Source organism: Tigriopus californicus, chromosome 2, assembly GCF_007210705.1.
Source record: "Tigriopus californicus strain San Diego chromosome 2, Tcal_SD_v2.1, whole genome shotgun sequence".
Lineage (NCBI taxonomy): Eukaryota > Metazoa > Arthropoda > Copepoda > Harpacticoida > Harpacticidae > Tigriopus > Tigriopus californicus.
The window spans coordinates 3,136,755-3,163,666 of NC_081441.1; the positions used below are offsets into that span (position 1 = coordinate 3,136,755).

General features: G+C 42.3%; 5 protein-coding genes across 5 annotated transcripts; 1 reads left to right on the forward strand and 4 right to left on the reverse strand.

Moving 5' to 3' along the window:
• Nucleotides 1-484: 484 nt before the first annotated feature.
• Nucleotides 485-14,726, forward strand: LOC131893426 (ubiquitin-protein ligase E3C-like). Its single transcript, XM_059243457.1, has 10 exons — nucleotides 485-681; nucleotides 2,523-2,708; nucleotides 2,772-3,863; nucleotides 3,940-4,235; nucleotides 4,310-4,593; nucleotides 4,662-4,898; nucleotides 8,278-8,666; nucleotides 13,748-13,944; nucleotides 14,013-14,274; nucleotides 14,448-14,726. The coding sequence occupies exons 1-10, from the start codon at nucleotides 562-564 to the stop codon at nucleotides 14,616-14,618; spliced, it is 3,234 nt and encodes a 1,077-aa protein (XP_059099440.1). The 5' UTR covers nucleotides 485-561; the 3' UTR covers nucleotides 14,619-14,726.
• On the reverse strand, nucleotides 4,402-7,687 carry LOC131893440 (cytochrome P450 302a1, mitochondrial-like). Its single transcript, XM_059243473.1, has 2 exons — nucleotides 7,421-7,687; nucleotides 4,402-6,609 (listed from the first exon to the last, which is right to left on the reverse strand). The coding sequence occupies exons 1-2, from the start codon at nucleotides 7,453-7,455 to the stop codon at nucleotides 5,199-5,201; spliced, it is 1,446 nt and encodes a 481-aa protein (XP_059099456.1). The 5' UTR covers nucleotides 7,456-7,687; the 3' UTR covers nucleotides 4,402-5,198.
• LOC131893460 (uncharacterized) lies at nucleotides 14,649-15,399 on the reverse strand. The gene is made up of 2 exons (XM_059243498.1): nucleotides 15,236-15,399; nucleotides 14,649-15,176 (listed from the first exon to the last, which is right to left on the reverse strand). The coding sequence occupies exons 1-2, from the start codon at nucleotides 15,295-15,297 to the stop codon at nucleotides 14,819-14,821; spliced, it is 420 nt and encodes a 139-aa protein (XP_059099481.1). The 5' UTR covers nucleotides 15,298-15,399; the 3' UTR covers nucleotides 14,649-14,818.
• Nucleotides 15,400-21,525: 6,126 nt separating this feature from the next.
• Nucleotides 21,526-23,828, reverse strand: LOC131893446 (RISC-loading complex subunit TARBP2-like; the record flags this gene model as incomplete). The annotated part of the gene is given in 2 exon segments (XM_059243480.1): nucleotides 21,526-22,085; nucleotides 22,434-23,828. A coding segment is annotated over 1 exon segment (1,011 nt), but the record flags the coding sequence as incomplete, so codon positions are not given.
• Nucleotides 23,829-24,692: 864 nt separating this feature from the next.
• On the reverse strand, nucleotides 24,693-26,448 carry LOC131893438 (transmembrane protease serine 9-like). Its single transcript, XM_059243470.1, has one exon. It carries the CDS (start codon nucleotides 26,366-26,368, stop codon nucleotides 24,761-24,763), a length of 1,608 nt encoding a protein of 535 aa, XP_059099453.1. The 5' UTR covers nucleotides 26,369-26,448; the 3' UTR covers nucleotides 24,693-24,760.
• Between the last annotated feature and the right edge of the window lie 464 nt (nucleotides 26,449-26,912).

Genomic DNA, 26,912 nt, shown 5'->3' on the forward strand with positions numbered 1-26,912 from the left:
GTTAACGCGTTACTCTTATTCTCAAACCCTGGCGAATTGTCATTGGTTTGCAATCTCCTTCCAAATTGCTTTTTAAGTTGAGAAATAATCAAGCTATGGCGCCATTTCTCCGATACCTACACCCACGTCCATGTTCTTGACAGAGTTCAATTCAAAATTTGAATTTCAAATAGCAATGAAACGGGTGATTCTAGTCACGCTCTCTGATGTTTGTGTACGACAATGACTAAACAACACTGGCCAATCCCATAGCCGTTAAAAAACACAAGAAAATGGCCCAGGCCTGTTGTCAAGCCGATTGTATTTTTGAGTCCTTCGGAGGCTTTGCCAACCACTGTTTCTGAATGATATTTTTTGTACCCCCTAATAGGCATATACCAATTCATTCTCATTCAACCGCAAGCCGGATCTCCATTTTCCCTGGTAAGCTCCGGAGCCTTCATCAGCTGATGGATCGTGATCCTGTGTCGTTTAGTGCCTGTGAACGGTGATTTTGGCCAGAATTCGCTGACTTGATCAAATCTCGAGAAGTTCAGTTCAATCCGTCTTTGGTAGCTCAACATGTTCAGTTTCAATGGCGAATTTCGCCGCAAACCTGTCATCAATATCCGTGGGGCATCCAAGTCCGCTCACAAGGATGAATTGGTGGAGAACGCCCAAAAGGAACGCCAAAAGCGAGAGGTATTGCTTATTGGTTAGGTGCGCAAATATTTGAAGAGTGCTGGGCAGAGTGGTTTAGAGGCTTTTTTAAGTTTTGATAGAGGTAATGAAGCATATCTTGCCAATTGTCTACCTCGCAAAATCATAGAGAACATCGTCGATTGTCTTGAGTCAAATGAATTGATGGATTGCGAACCCATGACATTTCGCGATCTATTCGCAATTCGCATCTTGGTTGGGGCCAGGGGGAAGCTCTTTAGAATTTACTTGGGTGAATTGAAAGATCGGTAACAATACCTGCCACGTTATAGTAGATTAGTAACAGGGGTATTTTCGTACCACTAATCATCCCATTCAACTCAAAAATCCTTTCATAAATCATACCTTAATTTGTTTTTTTAGGCTTTTATTTAATTGCTTGAAATATTCGACTTTTCAAAGAGTTTTCTTGATTGAATCTCCATTTTGTATCCAACATCTCAAATATTTCTTTGATTGATTGAGGAGAAAAGTACAGGCGTATAAACACAATCTAATGCCTCTTTTTCTCCTCTGAGGAGCACATAGTCCTCTTTTCATGAAAAATCTCCTCTTTTCTTAAAAGAAGGTGCTTTGTTGACGGTTAAAAATTGAAAATTAATCGTAATTACATGCCTTTCTTTACAGTTTATTGAGTAGCAGCCCTGGCTAGAAAGTTACAGAGCTTTGCCTCCGACTTTTTGCTTAGACATAAACTATAGAGAATTTATCGGCAATTTATTTTCATAGTAGTAACATCAGTGCTTTACTTTACTCTCATGAGTGACAGCTCATACGTTCTTTTGGCCAGTTTGGTCCGATTCCCGACATGACTGGCCATCATGGTACTTGAATGTTTTGGAACCTGAACTTCAAAAAAAAGGACGGTGAACCCCTCAAATCAGCCAGCCCCTGGTCAGCGGAATTCTGAGCCACTTTTTGAATTGTAGAAAAAGATAAGAAACTTAGATATCCTCAATTTAAGGCAAGTCCTTTCGTCTTATTTTTTGTTAGGCCGTTTTTTTTCAGAGGGTAAATGTCTTAGGCTTTTGTAGTTGATTAAGAGCAGGCCGAAAATTAATATTACCTCATCAATTTGACTACAACTCCTGAGTACCCTGAGCGTTATTTCGGCCTGATATGACCAAGTTCACCAATTCAAGAAGATTTTATGATTCTATGAAGTGTTGAAGTTGGTAGAAGTGAAAGGTGAAGGAGGTACCAATCATCGGATCCGTTTGTAGTCCATATCTCTTGAAGTCCATGGTTGGAGTGGGGGTCCTAAAAAGTACAGGGGTGCTGATAGGGTTTGAAGGAGAAAAAGTGTCCCCAGGAATCACCAATTTCATTTATATTACATAAAATTCATAATAGTTATGGGTTCTTGTATAAAGAAAATGGAAAAATATAGAATGAACTCGGCCTCAGTTTTTAGCTCTTGTATTGTGTATTGTGACTGGTACAAAGTCTCAATACGTGTCTCAAAACCTCCCCCAAACCTCCTCTTTTTTAATTTTTTTTTTCGGCTTTTCTATAGAGGAGTAGGGGGCACACGAGGCATGCGAAAGTTATGGTGTGATTAGTTTGAAGTTCATTTATTAGGTCAGATCGTTTCATTCATGGTCCTATGATGTATCCATTTTGGGCACTCAATTTGGATAAAGTGAACGGTATAGGCGGTACCTAATTTTCACATCGTTTATGAGTCCATTTCCCCTGCTGTCCGTGATGCCCGTCGCTACAAGTTGGTCCTTTATTCGAAATGAAGGCTTTTCAATCTTTGCAAAAAATGAAGACAGGAAGTACATGTAATATAATTCTATTTTTTTTTCGTTCTGCTTCAGAAATTCCGTGTGGATACTCGGAGTGCGAATGTGATTCAAAGTGGGATTCGTTCGTTTCTGACTCGTTGTTCCATCTATGAGCACTGGCGAGGCCAATTCGACGAGTTTAAGGCGGCCCAAAATTATGCGCCAGCTTGGATCCGCATCAATTTCTTTTTCAAGGTCCAATCCGATAAGGACCGATTGGTGAGTAATAGTAGACTGTTTTTGTTTTTGTTTTTACATAAATCATATTCTGAACCATTTCAGATCTGGTTGTGTCAAAGATGCGTTCAGGACCGTCAGAATATTGTCAAATCCGTGCTCGAGGCTGCGGACGAGCAGTCTCGCAATCTGCGGATCCATCGTCTGTCCAAGTTGTGCCAACTTTGTCTCCAATTAATCATCCACTCTTCCCCGGACGAGAATGTGAATCCTGCTCTTCGAGTCCTCGAGATATTCACCTCGTGCTCCACATTTGAGAGCGATGGATCTCCCAACTCCACTTCACCCATTCCGAACGGGATTGTTGCCCAGATTTTCCGGTTCTTGATTCATCGTCGTTATTTCGAGTGTCTCCGAGCCTTGTGCGATTCTCGCATCCCGCCCCTCATTGAAGTCACGCCCAAACCTCCCACGCCCATGGCCGAGATCATCCTGGATTTGATCTCTCGACCGTTGAAGCTCTTGAGCCAAACCGATCAAAACTTCCGATCCGAAATGGTCCGACGTTTAGGCAGTGCCTTCTTTCAGACGGAATTCTCGGAGCAAGTTCGGAACTTCATCCTTCCCGCTCTGAGTGAAACGAAATTCCCATACTTGGACTGGATTTCAGCCTTGAATCGGGAGGAGAACCTGGCCAATCCTTGGCTCCTTTTCTCATTCTTGTCCTTGGGTCGCCTTAATTTGGAAGTGTTTTCTCCAATGGAAGTCATCCAATATCTGAACGTGTTAAGCAAATTGAGCGTCTCCATCTCCAAGGGGTCCAAGTACGCTAAGATTCAAATCGACGACGATCCTGAAGAGTCCGACGACGACAACGACGATGATCCGAATGGGGATGGATCGACTATCTCGCCGGAGGAACGGGAATGCTTGCAAGGAAGTTTGAACTTGCTGAATAGCACCGAGGTCGTATCCAACTTGATTGCCGCCACGGAACTTTGTGCCAAAGAGCCTTTGGCCTTGAAGCTACTCTGTCGGATCTGCCATAATCTCCTCTTGGCGGACAAGGCCGCCATCCACAAGTTCCGATTGTTGAACACGCTCGCCTTCAGATCGGCATTGATTCATCGCCTCTGGAATCTGATTCTAGACGCCAAACAACCTTCGGCCATCGGCAAACCAGTTCCTCTATTAACCGTAAGATTGAAAAAAGATTCCCATTTCTTGCGCTCCATAGAGAATTGTGTTTTAAATGTGCATGCATGCGTTTTAGGTCATTTCTCGGGGTATTCGAATGAGCAAGACCGAACGGAACACAATCGCTCCTTTGATGGCCGTGTTTTCGGCTCTCTTCGGATACCTTCTAGTCACGATCAACGACACCGAGTTCTACGGCGACATGGCCAACGGGGGCCCGTTAAGGACCCAACAGAGCGTGTGGATGCCGTTCAACTTGGAGGAGCTGGTCCCCATGTCATTATCCTTGCGAGATGTCACCCTCGGATTGGTCGAACTGGCTTTCCCCGAATCAAGACCCACCATTCGAGAAGAGTATCAATTTGCAGTTAGGTACGTGTATCGACTAGCTGCCGTGGAGTAAGCCGATTCCGTTGTGATGTTAATAATATTCTTCCTATATTCAGATCGGTTCGGGACAACCAAGATGAGCACGTGACCAAAAGTGACGCACTTTTGAATGAGGACGAGGAGACCCAGATCTGGTCGCACATGTTCAAGAAGACAGTTCTCCTGGTTCGACAGCTCTACACGAGGGACACTCGGCGACAATTCTGCCCTGACGACCACTGGATTTGTAACCATATCACCCTCCCCTTGGACCGACCTCATGACATTTCTCTGCGAAGATCTCGACTTCGCCAGTATCGTCCCTTCCAAGGACTCCGGGTCTTTACCCGCGAGGAATTGGGTGAGAGATTTGTTCGTGGTTGATTACTTCAAATTCAAGATTCAACGGTGTTTTTTTTTGTCCCACAGAGGAGGAGGGCCCTCCGTTGTCCACCAAGGAAGTTCGATTGGCCACGATTCTTCGAGAAATGCCGTATGCGGTCTCGTTTCCTCAACGAATATTGGTCTTTTCCAATTTGGTTTCTCGTGACAAACAGGAGCATCAGGGCGAGCGTGTCAATTTCATGAGTGGTCCCGCTATCAACATCCTCGTTCGGCGAAACTATCTCTACGAAGATGCCTTCGATAAGCTCTCCCCGGAAAACGGTAAGCAATAATTGAGATGATTGATTAACTGAATGCTACTTTTTCATTTCAAATTGTATATGTTGGGTTTGGTCCGATTGAAATCTTTTTTTTGGAGAGGATGGTTTTTTATTATTACGCATATGATATACCGATTCCTTAGAAAATAGGGAACTCGAATGCAACACACGATTGAAATTTTTGAAATTTTGATTCTTCCTAATAATTAATAAAACGCCCTTACAATAGATGGAGGGCTAGTAAATATAATTTAAAAAAAAAACAATTGAATTGTCTTTGAAATTGTCACTCTTCTTTTGTTTATAATGCCTTCAAATGGGTCAGTTTAAAAGAGAGCGGTCGATCTGGCTTATTGATAAGCTTGGTCCGAAAGCCTAGCTCGCCTTCCCCTATCCACTCAAATCGGAAGTTGGTCATCAAACTATTTAATAATAGAAGTGTCCCCTGCTCAGCCAATCGGCGACCAATGCACATCCGTTTGCCAAATCCGAATGGCAGGCTCAGATACGGGTGATATCGCTTGCGATTGGACCGCTCCCATCGCTCGGGGCGAAATTCATAAGGCGAGTCGAAATTCTGCTCCAATCGGGAGGCGATCAGATTTTGTGAGATCAAACACGTTCCGGCTGGAACATGATAACCTGAAAACTCTTGGTCCGTAGGCAGAATGCGTGCGTTGCCGATCGAAATCGGATTCAATCGCAATGATTCCTGGAGGACCCATTTGCCGTAGGTGTATTTTTTGAGTCCTGACGGATCATCGAACTTGTTCTGAACAAGCTGATCTTGAACGGATGGATTCTGTGAGAGATGATAGAGCAGGAAACTCATGGTGTATGAAGTGGTGTCAATCCCCGCCAAGAGCATGTCTGCCACAAATGAAATGGCGTCCTTCTTATCGAAATGATTTTCGTACTGGAAGGAGCCCCGTCGAATTGCCTCGGTGGCCACTGACTCGATCATGGCTTGACCCTCGCAAATGGATCGGTAGGCTTTCGTATCGAACCATCGCCACAACGGGAGACCATTATCAGTTTTGAGAACGTTCTCATTGGTATTCATGGCAGCTTCCATGAGTCGATGGGCTGTGGAATCGGGATCGAGATCTCGAACGATTGCTTCAAGACGTTCATTGAGGAAAAACAACCCCGTGAGTTCAAGAAAGTATTTCTTTAACTCCTCCAGGAAGTCCGGGATCCCCACCGAATTGTCTTTATCTTGAATCATGGCGATAAAGTCGTTGCATAACCTCTGATTGTGGTCCAAGAACAGCTCCACCTTCTGAGGCTTGAGCAGTGGCTGAAAGGCCTGTCTAATTCGCATCCATTCAGGCCCGTTGGTGGGCAATAGGCCACCATTGTTGTAGGACTCAGGGTGATCAAGGCGATACTTTTCCAAGGCCAAATGAGACCGACGAGACGGGCATTTGCCCTCGGTTTCGTACATCTTCTGGATGTCCTCCGGGTTAAAGAGCCAAACAGCCACATTATCAGGGGCGAATTCCTCACGGACAATTGGGCCAAATTCGTTGTATTTAGATAAGCAGCTATTGTGTAAGTCCTCGAAGCTGTACTTTTTGGTGATGAAGTAATGGTGTAAGGTGCCAATCACAGGCAAGGCCTTGGGTCCTGGAATGTCCTTGAAAGGCTTGATGAGGAGGCCATTAGTAGTTGATCTGGTTGTGATCAGTGTTGCTGACAGACTTGATACGCTAGAAAAGGGTTGAGAGAAGATAAATTTGAGTGCTTCTCTCATTGGTTGAAATGGAGATATTTTCCGAGCTTTTAAAACCGAAGAAATTATTGCTTGCTTAGTTTTTTATTCCCTAGGTAATCGAAGTGGCTTGAATTTACCGCCTTAGATGCTAAAATGTGTGCTCTTTTCTCTAAAACTGCTCTGAGTTCATAAGGGCATGAACAAAAAGTTAATCAAGTCGACCAGCTTGCAAAAGTGTTCCTGAAGGTTGATGCAATGCTTGCAAGACCTCGTTGTTCTTTGCAAACTTATTAATAAAAGATAGCCCTGGAAGAAGGGTCGCAGTAATCTCAACTTTCTGCATGACTCGTATTTCTGAGAAAGAAAATTCCCACCAGTGAATAAATAGATATTGTATTTTAGAGTTGCTGAAAATTAGCTATCTTTGAAAGCTAAGAAAGTCCACAAATATCTAGCATGCAAATTCAGGAAAAACTTGCCCCAACTCGGTTTTTCAATAGGAAGTGTCGGAAACATGTGGGTCCTGCAAATCGATTTTTAAAATATTTTCGTCCCTTTTCAAGCCTTGTTGGCCCCCATGAATAAAGTTAATCACCATTGTCTTTAATCAAAGCCACGTGTAAGATGTTTGATTCCATGTAATCAAAACAAAACTCCATGCCGTAGGAAAATGCAGCATAGCTTTAAAAGGGAGGACATTAATAATCCAAAAGCCAATAGCAATATATAGCTAAAAGTTGTTGAATGAAAGACCAGGAAAAGCACCGTAATGTTTGACTTCGACCCCTGTATTGATTCCCACTTACCTTCCAATTTGTCTTCCCGGTTTGGTGGAAGCCATGCTTGGCTAAGAGATACTTGGTGAACTTATTAAAGCCACGATGATGCCAAGTGCTTTACTGCAGAATTCCTCTCGGAATTGTGACTGTTTCAGAGTCCTCTTGTCTCGCGGATAAGACTTCAAAATTATCAATTCTATTCTAAAGAGCGGAGCGCCTTCCAATCCTTGTCCGCCAATCGCGAGTGAAAACGCAAGAAGCACATGGGAGTTTTGACTGACTGGAGAAGTTATCCAATGAGCGCAAGCGAAAAGGGCTCGAGCAAATGAGCAGGGCCATCCATTTCATGAATTGAAAGTTCGACGGGTTTACAGAAGCGAATCTTGAGCTGGTTTGGTTCATTTTGCTGTTGTTTGCACAATATCACCCGTCATAAGACGTCGTGTCCAAAGCTTCTGGCCTGAAGAACATAGCCAATCAGGTGTCAAGAAATGGAAATTTTTGTTATAACGGAATCACATTTTTTGTTGATCTCATACAGTGTTTGTTGAGGTAACAAACGCATGTTTATTTTCGTGAGCTTCATGATCGACATCATGTTAAATGGTGGCCAAGAGTTGAACCTACAAACATACAGGGGTGTTTTTTCTAATGGAATTTTCAATGCAAAATTGTTTTGTACGATAAAGTTAAAACTTGAGTGCCGATGGTAGCATGTCAAATTAAAAGCAAAAACGGGTTGTCGGTAATGCAAAAAGTCCACTTATTGCACAAAATGAGGTCATCTCAACTCTCTAGCCTACATTTAGAATAACGAAATAGTCGCACCCCATTTATTTGATGATCTTAAACAACTAAATAATTTTCTTCAAACTTTACTTTAGAGCCCAATTTGCGGTTAAAAATGCGGATCAACCTGATGAATGCGGCAGGCTTGAACGAAGCCGGAATTGACGGCGGAGGCTTATTTCGGGAGTTCATGACAGAGCTTCTCAAAACCGCCTTTGACCCGAATCGAGGCTTCTTTCGCCTCACGAAAGACCAACTACTCTATCCTAATCCAACCGTGGAACAAATCGAGCCGGATTTTACTCCCCACTACTATTTTATCGGAAGGGCGTTGGGCAAGGCGTTGTACGAGAACCATCTCGTAGAACTACCCTTGGCCAGTTTCTTCCTCTCCAAGCTCTTGGGGCAACATTCGGTCAACGTGGACATCGATCATTTGTCCTCCTTGGATCCAGAGCTCTACAAGAATCTCCTGTACTTAAAGGTAATTCGTATGTTGGAAGGAAGAATGTCGCACCAACGGCAAAGCTAGCCCGGTCAGATCAAGTTCAAGGGCAAAAAGTGCCGATTGAGCGAGCGCTCTCCTAGATCTTTAGACGATGATCATAAGACATTGTTTTTCTTCTCTCCGAGAAAACATTGCACCAAAACTCGGTCGTACTATACATATACACAACGAAACCGATCTTGACCGCCACCCACAAATGTGGATAACGCGTTGCCCGATCGTCTCATCAGGGTTTCTAGGATATTCCATTGTCACCGGCGTGATCATCTCGTTGTCTGCGATGTACTATTATTCCATTCCAAACAACGAACTAGTTTCGGTTGCCGTGTCCGATGCGAAAGTTTACATAATCGGGCTCAATTGAGCACTATCGAGGACGACGTCGTCACTGGACAGAGACGGTGAAGCGGATGTACGGTACAGCAGTCGATGCGAAAGTTTACATAATCGGGCTCAATTGAGCACTATCGAGGACGACGTCGTCACTGGACAGAGACGGTGAAGGGGAAAATGAGCAACTTCTACCCTGTTTAATCAAATAATATTTGCTTCACTTGAGTTGGGCTTGGTATGTCAGAGAAAACGGTGGTCAATTTCGACATCAATCCAACGCCCATGTCGAAAGTAGAGAGCTCTTCAATCTCGGCATAAGTAAGGGACTAAACATTTGAGGAGGAGTATATATAATGCCTGTCCTGACACTTTGAAACATTTGATTAAAGATCCTAAAAATGGAAAGCTAGCCACATTTTCAACACCTACTTTACAAATCGCAGTTTCAAGGGGAACTCCTTTCATTGAGGAACGGATTACAGGTTACAAATAGTTTGACCAAAATGAGTATATATTTTGGTGAGTAATGGTTGTGTAAAGAATTATAAATCTTTATTGCGACTCTTGGTCATGTCATGGCGTAAAAATAACTATAAAATGAAATATGATGTATTTACATTATACAGAGGATAGTTGTTAAAACAAGAAAAATGTCGACCAGAAAGTGATATCACAATGAGTATGACTGAGAGGGCTAGAATACCATAAAGCAATAAAATCAAAGTTGTTCCCTATGACTTACGGGGGTAGGAAAATGCCAAAATGACTTTCCGTCGAAGCTTGAAAGGGTACTTTTACTCCTATGTATGCATGGTTATCGTTATTTAACAAGATGTTTGCCAAGTCAAGGAAAGTGCATAATGAGAAAATAATTTATTTCCAACATTGGAACTACTGAGAGACAGAAGAGGCATTACATGAACCATTCGACAAAAGGCAAGTTCATTGGACAACAAACTCTTAAAGAGATTTAATCGATAGAGGCACGACATGGTTCCCCAGAGGGCGTGGGTTCGAATCCCGCCTTCGTAGAAAACCTTTCAGGCTTCTTTTCTTTTGAACAGAGCTCATGCTCTCTGCACCCTTTTTGCCCATAGCTCTCCTACGATTCTACGCTATAGATACACGGAACCATAGTAACTGAGTGGTCTTATGTACCCGATAGAGGTGCGACATGGTTCCCCAGAGGGCGTGGGTTCGGGTCTCGCCTTTGGAGAAAAAAATCTTTGTTTAGTTTTAAACGAGTTGAGATCGTTTCCTGCAAACCATGTCTGACCTGCCCTACGTTCAGGGATGCATAAAAGTGGCAGGTACGAAATTAATAGACATTTTTTTAAACATAAAATATGACGTGAATTTCTGGTAAATCATTTCCAAAGTTAAAACAAAACTCTAATACTGTATAGCACCGTGCTCATTCCTATTTAGACTGCACTGGTCTTATTTCTAAGATTTGACATCAGTTTTTATTACACTATTGTAAGTTTGAAGAGCACAATCTATAAAAAACTATAAATATTTGTTATACCAACATAAGTCTTCATTAAATATCTTACATTTGTCCAAAACTAACAAGTTGATTGCTAGTTGTTGATTTGACCAATCAATATGACTCCATGAGTCAAAATGAGAAATGACATGACAAAAGAGCAAACTTTATTATGATTTAACAGATTAAAAGCATATGACAGCTCCATTATTCTAACAACCCAAAATAGTGCTCATTTTTCCATTAATCGTCGAAGTAGAAGATGCTGTTTTTATTGATAACTTACAATTCAACGTCTAATTTTGGAAATGGCCAATCCTTCACGAACACCTATTAAACTTAAAATTTGTAGCAACATAATGTTGCCTTGGCACATATTCCGGAAAAAAACGTTTAAAAGTTCGTATTCATTTTCAAGTCAACCCTTCTTTTGGTTGAGGTGCTTCTACTTCTACTTAAAAACGCCTTAAAATACCCACGCTAGAAGAATTTGCAAAAAATGAATATTACGATAAATTAACCCAATATGATATGATGTGATATAATGTATTCAAGGTCCTCAGGAACCATGCAGGTTATCGAATAAAGGTATATGGTATATGAATATATAACACGTGTGCTGTCGGTAGATTTTGATTAAAATTGCTTGCTTGCTTAAATAGTCACCAACAATCAGTGCTGGGGCGAATCCGGCAAGAGTCGACTCGTATTGATTGAGTGTATTTGGAAGGTCGCAGAATACAATGATTCTCCTCATCGACCCCTTCACTTTGAAATGTCACCTAAATTTTTAGAATATTTACTTCTAATCTATACTTTTAAAGGAAATCGCCGCCCTTGAAAAGGCAGAAATATCATCTTTCCATTATTTCTTATAAAACTGCATCTTGACTTTAAAACCCCACAATCCTTTTTACACGAGCTTTTCTGATGTGTTGGTTTGGCTCGTCTTGAATATCTGATGGGAGGTCCTCAAATGCTTCCACCATGTAAGCTACTAGAGAGTCTCCAATGGGTTGGGGTGGGAATTTTCTGGATTCACCCTGCCTCGTCACCTTGTGTCCCTGAACCTGAGCAATTCTTATGCTTGTGAGGGTGTGACCTCCATTGGGACAGGTATTCTATGCCTAAGTTGGCTATCGATGTAGCCGCCAATTGATGGACAGATACCTGGCCGGTCCTCTGAGGAGGACCTCATTTCAGCGTGGCCTCCATAGAAGAACGATGGAGCTTGTGGAGTTGCTTCAGTATGGGGTTCCGTAGAGATTGGTAACCGATGCCAGACAGTATTGCCATTTTGATGTAAAACTTCCCTCAAACATTGAACTTAGTATATCACTTGAGAGATGGCGTGCCAATCTTCTGAGAATACCTCTGCGTTGCCTTAAGAGAGGGTCAAGTTTGTCTAGCTGGGCCTTCCAAGTCAAGGACATGTTGAACGTAATCCCAAGCTAGGCCACATTTGACGTTTCCTTTACCATAACATCCCGTAGTCGTATGTCCGTTTCCGCTTTCCGTCCTATTGTCATGAGTTGGGATTTAGATGGATTCATAGCACGCTTGGACGCCTTCATGAATTGGAGAACTTATAAAGCTGCATTCTGTAAAACCTCTAGCGTTCCCTCTTTGATTCTGTGAGGTTTGTGAATGGTGATGTCATCTCCATAGCTGAGTACGGTCGCCTGTGAGGCCCACTCGTCAAGCATATCTGCCACCATGATAAGAAAGAGGACAGGGGATAGAACAGATCCTAGGGGGCCTTCCAACGCTGGAACTGAAGTTACCAGAACAGGTCCCATTGCATTCTACGCTTTGTTGTCTTCCGCACAAGATCGATCTGATTAGGTTTCCTGCAGATCTGTCAGCTTCATATTTGCAAAGCTTTCCCATTAATAAGATGGAATCAAGGGCATCGAAAAGCACTGAGGTCAAAGAGTAAGACTCTGCAATGGTGACCTTTATTTCTAGCCTCTCTCCAATCATGGTCACCTGCAGCCAGAGCGTGAGTCGTCGAAAGGTTTGCACGGAAACCGTATTGCCATGTCTCGAGATAGGCTACCAGCTGTTCCGTCAGGACCTTCTCAAAAGCTTGCTGAACAAAGACGGAATGCAGATGAGTCGATAATTTTCTTTCAGGCTCTTTGGGCCCGACCTTTGCTGAGCAGAATTCTTGCTGATTTCCAGCATTTTGGGATCAAACCTCCCATGATGCTATTTATGAACCAAGTCAAAGGTGTTCTCAGAGCATGTGGAGCAATTTTTGGAAAATTGGGAGCGATACCATAAACGTCGGGACACTAAGAGCTCTTGCAATCGTTCATGGCCTCCTCAACTTGTTGTTCTGTTACCGTTTTAAATTTAAAAGCGTCTCTGATTACACCTAGTTTTTTAGGCACGTCCTGTCAATTGCCGGACTATTTTCCATTCGTTTCCATTTGTTTCTTTTAATCGACGTTGTACTTGCTCTTGTCCATTGACTTTTTGCCAGGCCCGAGTCCGGCAAAAGACTTGAGTCTAGCAGAGGACTTGAGTCTAGCAGAGGACTTGAGTCTTTTACTGGACTCAAGTCAAACAAAAAGACTCATTTTGCGAAATATAAACCAAGAAGTGATTTATTTTCTTTTTATTTTGACGAGTCCGGCCATTTTCTGCAAAATGAAGGCAAAGTCTTGGGTGCACTTGGATTCAAGTCCGGACTCGACCCTGCACTGTAGGCGACAGTGCAAGTAATAATCACGAAAAGTCTGGAAAGTCACGTTTACACGTCAAATATTCTAACATAGATACCAAAAATCGCTTATGATGCAAAACATAAGCTTAAGCTCAAACAATTTCAAAATTTAATTGTGTTAGTTATTGTTTCTAGACATAGCCGTTCTTGAGAAAGGGCCCAAACGGCAAAGGCTTCCTTACAAATTCAGTACACTACCCATCTTGTTGTGCCTCCCAGAGCCAGCTTTTATCATTGTTTACATTTAGAGGGGGGCAGAGTAACATCTCCTCACAGATAATTTCTATGCATGGAGTACAGGGTGCGCACGAGACCTGAAAAAGGCTAGAGCAAATTTGACCTATGGTATTTTAGAATGATTTGCCTTGACGAAATCGAGAAAAAACCGCTTAAACTCGGTTGCATGGGCCTCAAAAGCGGTGAAGCAATGTCAGGCCCAACAAACCCATGACTCATTTGAAGGGCAGACACATTTTTTACCAATAGAGCATTTTTAATTTGCAGACTTATGAAGGCGATGTTTTAGACCTGGGTTTGGATTTCACAATGGTCTCCGAGGAAGTGGGCAAAACCTCTGTCCACGAATTGAGACCAGGTGGAGCGGACACGCCCGTCAACAACGAGAATCGCATCGAGTACATCCATTTGGTGGCTGACTACAAACTCAACCGACAAATCCGAGCTCAATGCAACGCTTTCAGGTTCGGCGAGAAACAACAAATTTCTGATTGCATCAAATAGTTATAAATTTCTTAAATCCCTAATTTAGACAAGGGTTAAGCGATGTGATTAACCTAGATTGGTTGAGAATGTTCAGTTATCGTGAACTGCAGACCCTGATCTCAGGCGCCGAGCACGAGATCAATGTGGACGATTTGGCGCGATGTACCAAATACGGTAACGGTTTCGACGAAGATCATCCCACAATTCAGATATTTTGGAGAGTGGTCAAGGGCCTCACTGAACCGCAAAAGAGATGCTTGCTCAAATTCGTTACCAGTTGCTCGAGACCACCTTTACTCGGATTCAAGGTATATTCTTGATCTGTTCACCTCTTAGAGATGACGATACTGTGTACATAACTTAACTCTTAGTTGAGATCCACTCATTGCTCCATGAACATTTTGGCAGGACCATTGTCCAAATTGAGTTGCTTAGTGCAAAGAGTAGCATGGTCACTCGTTACCTATCCTGTCTATCACAGGAATTGGAGCCTCCGTTTGCCATACAAAATGTGGGACACGAGTCCGAACGACTTCCTACCGCAAGCACGTGCATGAATCTCCTGAAGCTGCCCGAGTTTAAAGACGAAGAGACATTACGGACCAAATTGTTGTACGCCATCGAATCGGGGGCTGGTTTTGAACTCAGTTAATTATTCTAGTAACATCCGTTTGCCGGCCAATGAACGTTGATCACTGTATTTTGACATCAACAATTAATCTGTGATAGTATTCGAATAAACTTATGATAATGAAGATCATTTACTAAGATTTTATATCTTTATTATAAGAGTACTGAAATTTTGGAGAGTATGATCTTATAAAAAAACAAACCATGTTTATTTTGCCAACATCACTCTTCGATAAGATCTCCTGTCGGGATATGTGAGCACATCTTGTCTATAACTTTGCCTTGCTGCTGTAGGAGAGCTCCTTGCTGTTGTAGGAGAGCTCCTTGCTGTTGTTGGAGAGCTGCTTGCTGTTGTTGGAGAGCTGCTTGCTGTTGTTGGAGAGCTGCTTGCTGTTGTCGTATATCTCCCAAAAGGCGTTTTAGCACAGTGATATCTGTTGCTCTCTCCAGACGTGAATGAAACGAGACATCCATATTTTCAGTGTTGGTTATAACTACTTCACGTCTTGCCTTTTCCTGAATTTCCATTGCCACATTAACTATTTCACCAACAGACCGGCCACTCGTGACAGAAAAAGTCCTAAACACAAAATATTGGGATACTACTTGTCTATATTACCGGGGATCTTTCAAACGTACCTTATGTTAAACGATTTCCAGTCTTTATCTCCAAGAAAATTCGTATCATTTTGAGAAGCCATCGCTACTGAATATGTCGAGATAGGTGGGGGAGTGTTGATTTGTGTATGGGATTGAAAGAACACGCCGAGTTGAGATCAGCTGCCGACAGTTACCCCTTAAGCAGTCTAACTCATTTTCTTCGGTAATCGAGACCCGAGGTTTCGTTATTCATGAATGGGAAACTACGTTCATAACTAGATTTCAAAGTACTTACAGAATTTGAATTAAACATTGGCAACTCTCTAAGGGATCAATGGTGGCAAGTTCTAATCACATAGTTAGATGAACTCAACTGCCAGGTCCATGAGCTGGTCATAATCACACTGTAACTAGCATTATGCACAAGATCCAAAAAAAGGTTCTCAGTGGAAAAGGGGACTAAACCTAAGATATTAAACTTCAATCATAGTTTAAGGTTTTGCAGTAGTGTCAAAGCGTGGCCAGCTCTAACCTTTGACATATAATTTAAAACAAAGTAAATTGTACTGTAGACAAGGTTGCAAAAACTGCACTCCTATTGAGACATTGAAGTAGTAGCTGTCTGATGATATCAGCACAAATTTTGGGAGGTCACTGACGTACTTTTTGAAACAGAAGAGATACCAAAAAACCAGATACAAAACTTTTGTGCTCCTACATGTACTTTTTGTATTTAAGTAGCGAAAAAAATATTTTTTAAAAAGTAGTTGAAAATTGCTCATTTGTTAAAGCTACATATATACCTATATAGTAGTGGGGATCAAATTATTTATTTGTTGGTTCGTTTTTTTATGGAATTTCTGACCACTACAGGTAATGTGATCCCTATTACTAAGTCAATTGGGTGAATCAAAATTGATTTGAGTTGGATTAAGCAAAACAAAGAATCAAACTATAGTTGAATTCATCAAAAAAATCTCAGAATTGGATTAAGCAATACTCTTTGCTTTTGTTTTTGATTTGAATTTGAATAGGACAGAAGTGTTTGGATTCAGAGTCAGTCAGATTGAAAAGCAGTCCTCAGATTCAGATTGTCAAAATTTGGATGTTATGTTAGGCACAATTTAGTCCACATGAGCTAGTCAAAGTGTCATAATGACCAGTTCATGGAAAATGCAACAGAATTCATTGATTTTGTGCCTAGCACTCTCAATCGTTGATTCCTTAAAATGTTGCCCAAGTTGATGTCAAATCCTGCACTCTGAAAGCCTATTTTGGAACGCAATGTCCCATTCATGAATGACGCAACCTCGAGTCTCGATTACCGAAGAAAATGAGTTAGACTTAAGCAGGCCCCTGGAGCCTGAATGTTACGATGTTACCACGATGGGGTTCGTTCACTATATTGCCGGTCACTCAAGTTTGGCCGGCGCCCAGCCAACTTCCATCCCGCATCCAAATGCTGGATTACAAAGTGGCGCCATCTGATGTAATCGCCATCTAGGAGATTTGCCATTGCTAGATTGTGACCCAAAAAAGTAGGAGCAACTGTACATTGAACAAGAGACAGAGAGCTATGCAAAAGACTTATTGAGTGCTAGCTTCATCATAAAAGACATTGAAACTTTTGGTCCAACCATCAGTTAGTTGGGCAAACACATCCAACAGTTCGCCATAGTGACAAAAATGATAAGCTAAATAATCCTTTTGATGTGCTCTTCTAGATTATGTTTGGAAAGTTAGTTTTGAATAAGCTCAAACTAGTATATTCAATTATATTATTATTCAATATTTAGTAACAACATTTTTGAAAACTTAACACATCAATCGTTCTAAAATAAGGGCTTGACAATAGAACAAAGTTCTAAACAATTGTTATATTTTTCCTCTTTAACATTGAAAAGTGTAAAAGAGCTATTAGAGTTGAAAAATTGTATCAAAATTTCATTTTGTATCAGTACAGTTCCAAATTTTGCATTTTATGTGGATACCTTTCCTGCTTACTTGGCCCTTTTTTATTTGAGTGGCAATATTTTTTGTTTTTAAATTAAAATAAGATTGGTGTTGTGGTTTATTGTAAGAAAATTGAGAGGACACTTAAGACAATTATGATCAGCATGTTTGATAATGATAACAAAATAACCTTAATTTGCAAGTTTTACATAGCTTGTAAAATAGTCATTTATTTTTTCATTTTTGTTGTAGCAGAAAGAAACATTGTAAATTGGTTTTGTTGAATGGAATATTTCATTTTCTTTGCTAATTCCTTTGAGATATATTTAGACAAGAAGAACTCAAGTTTTTCATTTAAACCATTTATTAATCTAAACTCAACTTTTAAATGTATGCATGTGTCTGAAATATGTTGATTTTGATTAATTTGAATATACAAACTAAAGTTGCCCCTAATATATGCCAAATACAATTTTGAAGGTATTGTGTTATTTTCAAGTGTATGTATTATCCATTTATTTTGTGTTATTAGGATATAAGCGGTTTAATGCAGTAATTTGTGCTAAAACACAAGGTTCAAATTTTGCAAAATTCCTATTTTTTTATTTCTGATGACTATAATGATAATTATAATCTTTTATTGCGACTCTTGGTCATATAGAATATAGAATATATTAGAATATAGATATTAGAAGTCAAGAAATAATGGCAAACACTTTGTCACTGTACTAGGTACCATCATATTTAGCTTGTGCTTTGGGTCAGCGTTTGCCTTTGTAATCAGCAGTTTTGGTCTATCCTGACTATACGGGGCCGATTTGGCCTGATATCATGGCGGCACTTTGTAATCCAGCGCTTTACCCCGCACTCCCGCAGTAGAGATGTAATGACTAATGAGGCAAGAATTTTCTGAATGGGCTGAGCCAGGGCCGTCCCTGGTTGAGGTAAGAGGAAGGTGGCTCCTTTTGAGCTGAGCTAGGTTGACAGTTTTCAGCTCACGAGTTGGGCTGGGCCAAAAAAAGAACAGGTTTTGAGCTGAGCTGGCTTGATATTTTGAGCCAAATCTGAGTTGGGTCAAATCCGAGCTGGCCCAAGTCCGAGCTGCAATTAAATTTTGGCTGTTTGTAGAAACTTTGGTCCGATTTGTTAGTCAAGTTATCAGGGCTGCTAGGCATATGTTGAAAATTGCGTTTTCTTGAGCTTCAAAAAAGCTATGGACAGGACGAACCTCCAACATGACAAGACTAATGGTGCAGCCCTGACGACTGTCTTGGTCAGATCGAGATCGAGATGCGTCCATAATTTTCAGTGGTCTTTGGACTAAACCATGGACTCCATGGATAAACCAATCGACGTATTGACCAATCTAGATTCTGATTCTCGTGTCACATAGCAACTAAAAATTGCCTTGGCCCTAACGAGGTGTTTAATAAATGCAATTAAAGACAAAACATTTTATTCTGCTACAGCAGGACTCTAAACATAAATTTCTTTTAGGTGATGGTATCATTCAATGGGAGCAAAAGAATATTCTCATTAAGTTTTGCATTTGTTGAGAACAAGATAATCTCTCATATATATTCATGCCCATGATACATGATACAGGTATGATCTAATTATGATGGTTTTTGTTTGCCAAATAGAAAATGTTTCATGACCAGCATCCCCGACAGCCATGCAAACTAAGGTGTCCATTTTCAGTAACTATGGAACTTAACTCACTTGATCCATGCCGATTTATAGTGAAGAAAAATGGATTAATTGTTGTTCATTTTATGTCCTGTTTATTGCATAGTCCAGAGAAAGAGGCAAAAAATGCCTTCAAGTAGTAATCGGTTTTAGTCAACATATGAACGCACAGAATGAAATTGGCAAAACAGGACGTTGTTGGAAAGAGAAACATTCTCATCATGCTTGTGCCCGTCGGTTTTTTTTCAAATTTCAAGAAAAGCTATTTGTCAATTACCAAACATTTCCGAAATTGTTAGGCAAACTTTGTGACAAAATGTTTCTCGTGTAGATGCACCAACATGTTTGGTATTTGACAAACAACTCTTCTCTGAGGCGTCCACACGTGAAACTATCCGATCAAAATAGTTTGACAAATATTTTGATTTCGATTTCTAATCAGATGAACTTGCAAGTCATCGTATCATTTCCTAATGGGTCTTGAATCCATTCAATATTTTTGTTATGCACAGTAAACAAGATGATAGTATAATGAACATTGGGAAGACCGAGAATTTAAATACCAAACATTTCCGAAATTTTTAGGCAAACTTTGTGACAAAATGTTTCTCGTGTAGACCCACCAAAACATTTTCTATTTGGCAAACAATTTTTGAACATGTTCAAACCGATAAATCTTTTTGATATGGCCAACAATGTTCGTGAAATGGCTAATTATTTGCCGAATTATTTGTCGTGTAGACGTACCATAAGACTGCACATTAGACAAGAGGAAATCAGAGCCTGGTCATGAATCAACAGATGACTTGTTGTCAAAAAGACGTAATTCGAATTGAAACTTTTAGACCGCATCAAAAGAAATGGCCGTTGGTTTTATGGCGTAAAATAACGAAACAAAAAATCGGGGAATATAATAGTGGGCACCTTTGAACGCTGGATTTGTCGCTTTCTGACATCTATCGGCGTCATGGCCACTTTCAGGCAGTTTTAGTCTAAGCCTTGTATCAAAAGATATCAGGCTTAAAAAGGTTCGCATCGTCTCATCAGTAGTAGAAGGAAGCAGGAGAGGTCAAACGAAAATAGAATAAACGCAAGAAATGGACGAAAAATGTGAAAACGGCAAAAAGGTTTAAAAAAAGTCGAACTGATCCTAAATAGTCGGGAAAGGGTTGAAAAAAGTTATTCGATTTCAATACAACTATACTTGTAATATTCATTGCCCCGCTTCAAAAGCTTGATATTAATGCCGGTCTCTTTTCTGACGCTGACGACACAAAGTTAGTTTCCGGTAGGAATAGTCAAGATTCTAGTAGCCTGGCGAGGCACCTAGAATCTACTCTCGAGTTAACGAGAGCCTTGAACGGAATGATATTCTGCTCAATGACCTTTTGTTCAACGTCTTAGAATACTCCACTTGTAGATAATGGAGGCAATTTAAGGCAAAAATATTGAGCAGGTTTCGTCCAAGAAAGATTTACGAGGGGCGTTCGAGTCAGCACCGTTTTGAACTCCTAGGCTTGAAACAAAGTCAAATGATTTTTTTCTTCTTTTGTGGACTTCCTTACCGCTACTGGGAATGGGATTCCCAGCAGTTCAAGACGATAAATTATCAAATTTACATAACTTTTACTTTATATTATTTGATCGACCAACGAGTCAGCGTTGGCAGATCTGGCTAGGCCTTGAATATAGGGTTGATCAAGAATTTTAGTCAAAAACTTATCCAAGTCCGATTTAAATCCTGCTCCTGGATGAACACCTACATGCTCCCTACGAAAATTTGATGTTTGCTTCTAAACTTTGGTCCAAAGTTCAATAAGTAGTGAACAACTATTGTTTACAAATCTTGTTCATGTGGATAAGCACTGTTGAGCTACGTCTTGACAAATTTCTCCCCCTTAAAACCCCTACAGGTTTGAAATCATGGAGAGCAGTGGAGACTTATCAGGGCTTGCGCCTTGGCCAGAAAAGCTACGACTGAGGCTCACAACCTTCAAATAAAAGGTTCTGGGGAAGCATCCCTAAGTTGTTCGAGAGTGTTTGCTCCTCACAGGAAAGTCAAAGAGGGTCGTGAAGATCTCGAGAGCCACAGAGGGAAACATCCAATGCCCAGTCCCTAGACAGTCAAGAACATTGCTGTCATAAAGACTTTGATCAATGAGGATGCTTGTAAGACTGTTTGAGACATTGCTTCAGACATTGGCCTGTCTGTGGCAAAGGCCATTTCTTGCTTGAATGAGTGCTTGATGAAATCCCTTGCCATCTCAAGTTGTTTGTGCTCAAATGTGAGGAGGCGAGGGGCCCATCTGGTAACTGTCTTTGAAAGGCCAAGATCCTCATGAAGAATAAGCTGGGTAGGGCCAACTGACATGCCAATAGCTGAAGCAATGTCTGACACGGTCCTAATAAGCATCCTCCTTGATCAAAGTCTTAATAAAGTCCTGCTTGTCTCAAAGTTTCCAAATGTGTAGGGGTTGTTCAAGGAGGTCGTCTTTGTCCAGGTGTAGCTCAACAACGCTTATCCACATGAACAAGATTTGTAAACAATAGTTGTTCACTACTTATTGAACTTTGGCACCAAAGGCTGAAAAAAAAAACCATTTGACTTGGTTTCAATCCTTAAAGGTCAGTCATGTTCTGTCTTGTACGCCATCGAATTTTGAACTCAGTTAATTATTCTAGCAATATCCGTTTGCCGGCCAATAAACGTTGATCACTGTATTTTGACATCAACAATCAATCTGTGATACTATTCGAATAAACTTACGATGATCATGTAATTATTCATGCATCAATGGAGCTTCTTCTTCTTGCGTTTGGACTCTTCCTTGGGAGTGATCTCAGTGATGGTTTTCGATTTCGATTTTCGTTTATATTTCTTGGGGGAAGCCGACGGCTCTGTAGCGGCGTTCTCGATCAATTCTTCTTCTTCCGTATGAACATCTGGTGGACTTTGAAATCCGAAAAGAGGGTGCCTTTCCTTTATGATCGAAGGCTGGACAACCTCTTTTGGATTGGGAATTCGCTGGCAGCTGAAATCGGGCTCAAATTCCACCTCTTCATTGAAGGTAACCTCGCCACGAAGAGGGACATTGGTTAAAACGGGCAGACCTTTCCAGTTCAAGGTCACCACATTCACAGATGACTTCTTCTTCGAGGTCTTGTTGACGAACTTGGCACCTTTCCTCTCTAATTTTACCTCTCCATTTTGCAAAAGAAGTTGATCGTGCAAAGAATCCGGTTTGATCTATAATGATGAAAATCAGAAAGGTGAAAATAAGCTATAGGGTTATATAAGCATGATGATCTTAAGAAGTGCCAATGAAATGTCCAAACATCAAACAGATTGCAAAATCATGATGGATAAAAAAAGCCATTATAAACAATAAACAATGAGGTTAACCACTACGGTTGAGAATACGAAGGATTTAGTAATTAAAAAAAAATTATAAAGACGAAACTAAACCGGCTTAGTGGTGCAAATGATCCTCCCTAGATCAACACCACATTTTCGTTTTCGTAACAGACTTGATAATTGCTGGGTTTCTTAACCTTTCGATGCAGCTTATACATTAGATTTGATGGCAAGACTTACAGAGCTGGGGATTCGGACCAACCACACATCGTTCTGCTCCTGATTGGTAAGTTCCTCCAACGAAGTCAAGGCCGTGGACCCCTTGGATTTGATTCGAGGTGGTGCCTCGTCGTCCTCTTCAGCCTCACTGGCACTTAAGGGGTGAGCTTTCGGCATGTTGAGTCAGCGAGTTTCTGAGAGAGTGACATAAAAGAAGTTCAATTACGCCTAGTTTCTTCTTTCGACATGGGTTATGAGATGATTTAATCCTCGGGAAAATGAGCAGTGTACAATACATTGATGGAGCTGATCAAAATTCGTGACTAACACTTAAGTGTTGTATGATAGTTAAATAGCATGGGTGAATGTGATGATGACAAAGTACAGGCAGGCATGGTACTTTCTTTATTCGCCCGTCATTATCCGCAGATACTCGAGTCCATTGAAGGCGCAGTTGGCCTGAGCTTCGGTGGGGGTCTCGCCAATGCCGTAGCAAACGGCAACGGGTACAGTGGACATCTGGACCAAGCAATGGAACTTGTCATCCTTGGATTTCTCATCGATGTCAATAAACGTGACCGTGAACTCGTATTCGTCGGCAATCTCCGTCAACAACTCTATGGGTTGGGCCTTCAACTCGTCCAACGTCTTGTTCTGCAACTCGACCAGCTTGGAGTTGACCTTGTTCACCGGGGTCCGAAAAAAGATATCCCCATGCAACTTGAGGTCTTTCATGCGTTGAGCGATCCCCACGGCCAGATCGTCATCATCCAGGGTTTGAAACTGGTCGTCCTTATCCACGGGTTGAGCTCGGAGGCGTTGCAACATCTTGTGGGCGGCTTGTCGCTTGGCCAATTTCTTGCTCTTGCCCGAGCCCGTCTCCTCCAATTTGCCCACGGAACACGCCAGAATAAATTTCCGCTCATGCGGCTGACCCTCCTGCATGCTGACCTCATATGCCGGAGGCTGCATCCGTCGATTCATACACAATTCCTGGAGCTCGCCCACGGGGTTGCCCTCAATGCCGTCATCGTAGGGCGAGAGCAAGACACTAGCATTCAAATCCGGCAATTGAGCGGCCGACACGGCCGAGGCGGGCAACAAGGCCCCTTTCAAGGCCTCAGCCGGAGAGGTGCGGTCCGTGATGGCCGCCGGTGACTTCTGACCCGCCTTGACTTGCACCGCCCGAATCTTCTCTAAAACGGACTTGGCCGCCGCGTGTTTGGCTTTCTTCTTGCTCTGACCCGTGCCCGTGGCCATGAACTCGCCCACCACGACGCGATATTTGAAGGTGGGCTCGTGGACAGCGCCTTCGATTTGGACCAGGTCGTAGATAGGCGTTAGACCCTTACGCACATAGAGCTCTTGCAGGAGCGACACCGGGGTTTTGGCGGCCGGTGGGCCGTTGGTAGCCGGCGTCGTGACCGAGCTTTCCCCTGGCTCCCTGGACTCACCAGGCTCTCCCGCCTCAGCACTAGGGTCCGGAGGCTCAGTAGTGATCTTCGAAAAGGGATTCATCGTGTATGGCAAGAGACAAGACCCAAAGTCTGAGGCAAGGTCTCTCAAGCTCGGCGGCGAGTGTTACTTATTACACTCCTCGAACACCACCATCTATCCACTCATCCACTCATCCACGCACGTTGACCCAACATTGACGAATGAAAACAACAAACAGGGTGACCTGAATGGGGTTCTCCAAAATCGGTCAATTACACGAAGCAGAGGGTCGAGACAGGAAGGTGTTTCGTGGGTATAACATGAGCTACGGGAGTGAGTAATTAACTGGCCGGGGCAGTATTAACGATATCACAAGTAACGAAATTGTACTAATTATTTTGGTAGACACTTGCTCGACGTGATGCATCTCACTTGTCAATAATTGTAATAATTCGGCCAAGAAGACCTTTCGGGTTGCCAGATGCTTAAAATGTTGCAAGTGAAATTTTTACCTTTCCAGATTTTCAAAAAGTAACTGGGATTAGTAACGCCATTACATCAGTTTAAGCGTAAGTAAATATATTTGAGTAATAATGATAATCACGAAATAGGAAGATATTGCTAAGAAGTTCAGCTATTGAAGCTCACTGTTTGAAAAGTACCAAAATGGATCGAGAAAGTTAAAATAAATGGAACTCTGCGTTAAAGACTTTTTTATAGTGACTCAAAAAGCTACATTTCCCATAAGTGATCAAACAGCGGCCAATCTAGTTCGTACGAGCTGGATTTGGTCACGTCGGTAATAAACAACAAACACGAGTCTGAATCAGGGTGACGACAATGCACAGTACAAAGTTCTATTCGCTCTTCATAAATGGTTTATAGGAGTCAGGGACAGGGCTAAAATTGTATCACATGACGGTGGCTTGATCTACACACCGGAACGAGATGATGGCGTACTTGCTGAGATAAGGGCAGGGATCTTCGCGGAACAAGCCGTGGTAAAACCAACATCCCGTCTTGCCGTTGCATTGTTTGTCAACGTAGAACCGCACGTTTTCCAATTGGCAATTGTAAGCGGCAAACGACTGGAATGACGAACGGGCTGAGCCCCCAGAGCACGTGTTGGCATCCTTGCGGCCATAAAAAGCCGACACAATTTGGATCTTTTGACCTATTTCACAGCCGATGTACTTGAACGCCCCGGCACAGATAGGACCCACTTCTTCCACGTCGGATTCTTCGTCCGGTGGGGACGTGGTTGTTGTGGTGGTAGTGGTAGTGGTATCAGTAGTAGTAGTAGTAGTAGTAGTTGTGGTGAAAGTCGTTGTTCTAGCGGTAGTGGTTGTGGTAGTGGTTGTGGTAGTGGTTGTGGTAGTGGTTGTGGTAGTGGTCGTGGATAGAGTTGGATGCCGTTCCTCCAAGTCTTTCTGAATTTCGGATCTAATCCAGCCCAGGAAACCTTGCACTTTGACATAGACGCCTGGGTACTCTTGGCGACCGCACCCTACGCCGAAACTAACCACACCCACCAATGTAATGCGACCCCCAACTATGCGCACAAATGGCCCTCCACTGTCGCCTGCACACGCATCTTGCTTTTTATCATTACCAGCGCAGAACTGCTTTTCCGCGTTGATAACCACCCGGTGTTGGTAGGATTTGCTGCAGACAGTATGGGTGGTTATGGGAACACCCACGTGTTGCAGGAAGTGAGCAGCCGAGGTCCGGTCGGATTCGTCCATGAGACCCCAACCAGACACTTGGCCCACACTTCCGGCTTCGTATAAGTCGCGATCATCGGCATCAGGTAGGCAGGCGGGCTGAATGTACTCCGTGTAGCGCGCCGTTTGATTCCATGGCGTGCGAATCCAAAGCAATGTGATATCATTGAGCAAGGTGCGTTTGTTGAATTGTGGGTGCACGACAATTTTTCGCACCTCAAAACGCTGCTCATCACAAGCGGGTGCGGAATCGTAGCCATGCTTGCCTAATATTACCGTGTACAAGGAGGCGTCGATAACCTTGATACAATGTGAGGCAGTAATGAGAAGCTCGTCTGATATTAATGTGGCCCCGCATTGGAAGTATAGGCGGTTATTTTTTTGCGGCTTCCGCACCAAAAGTTGGGCTTGCCAAGGGAACTGGCCGGTTTTCGCCTCTTCCCCGCCCACAATGCGCTGAACCGACAACGCATGGCCCAATGGGGCGCGTCCACAAAATGCCGGCAAAGACGGATGAATTGGGCGCAGTTCCTGGGAATCCCGTTGCTCAAGGGGTTCCAACAGGGCGTCCACGTAGGAGCGAAGCACCCCCAAGAAAAGCGGGTCATACTCTTGTGGTAGCCGATTATCCATGGTCATGAACGGATTACGTCCCTCAACGTCATTGTCGTGACAATGAGGCACGTCCTCAGGACAAGAGTAATGCTCCAACGGGATTTTGAAGCCTTGAGTGACAGGAAGGACAATGAGGGCCAAAGCCATGACCCAAATCCGTGAATGATTGGAGCAATTCATGCCTGACACTGGCTTTGGCCGGGGCCCTAGAGAAGTGGCCAAGTTTGGGTAGCTGTTGGCAAAACCGATTAGTACGACCTACAGTTCTAGCGTATCAAGAAATGCCAAATTCTTGCATTCCAATATTGAGTAGAAAATGAGAGGTTTGGTACTGGGAAATTTCAATTGATGAATGAAATGAACAATCGTGGATAGTGGAGATAAAGATATTCAGCAATCTATTATAGGGTAGCCCTCCAAGGTAATGGAAAGTTCGATGAACATAGCCAATAGAAGGTTGGTAAAACGTTTCAAACGTGCCATTGGTTATATCACACGTTTAAGTCCAGAGCTAGTATTACGATGCTAATTGTGAAGATATCAACTATTCAGCCATATCTTGAATATGTATGGTTCGCTTATTTGGACTTTAGTCATTGAAGCAGGTTTGCAGTAGGTCGAGTAGGTCCAAAAATGTTTTGCTAGAAACATCACATAAATAAAAGAGCTCTCGTTTTGGGAGAGACTACAGACGTGCGTTTCGGGGGCACCTTCAATGTTCATT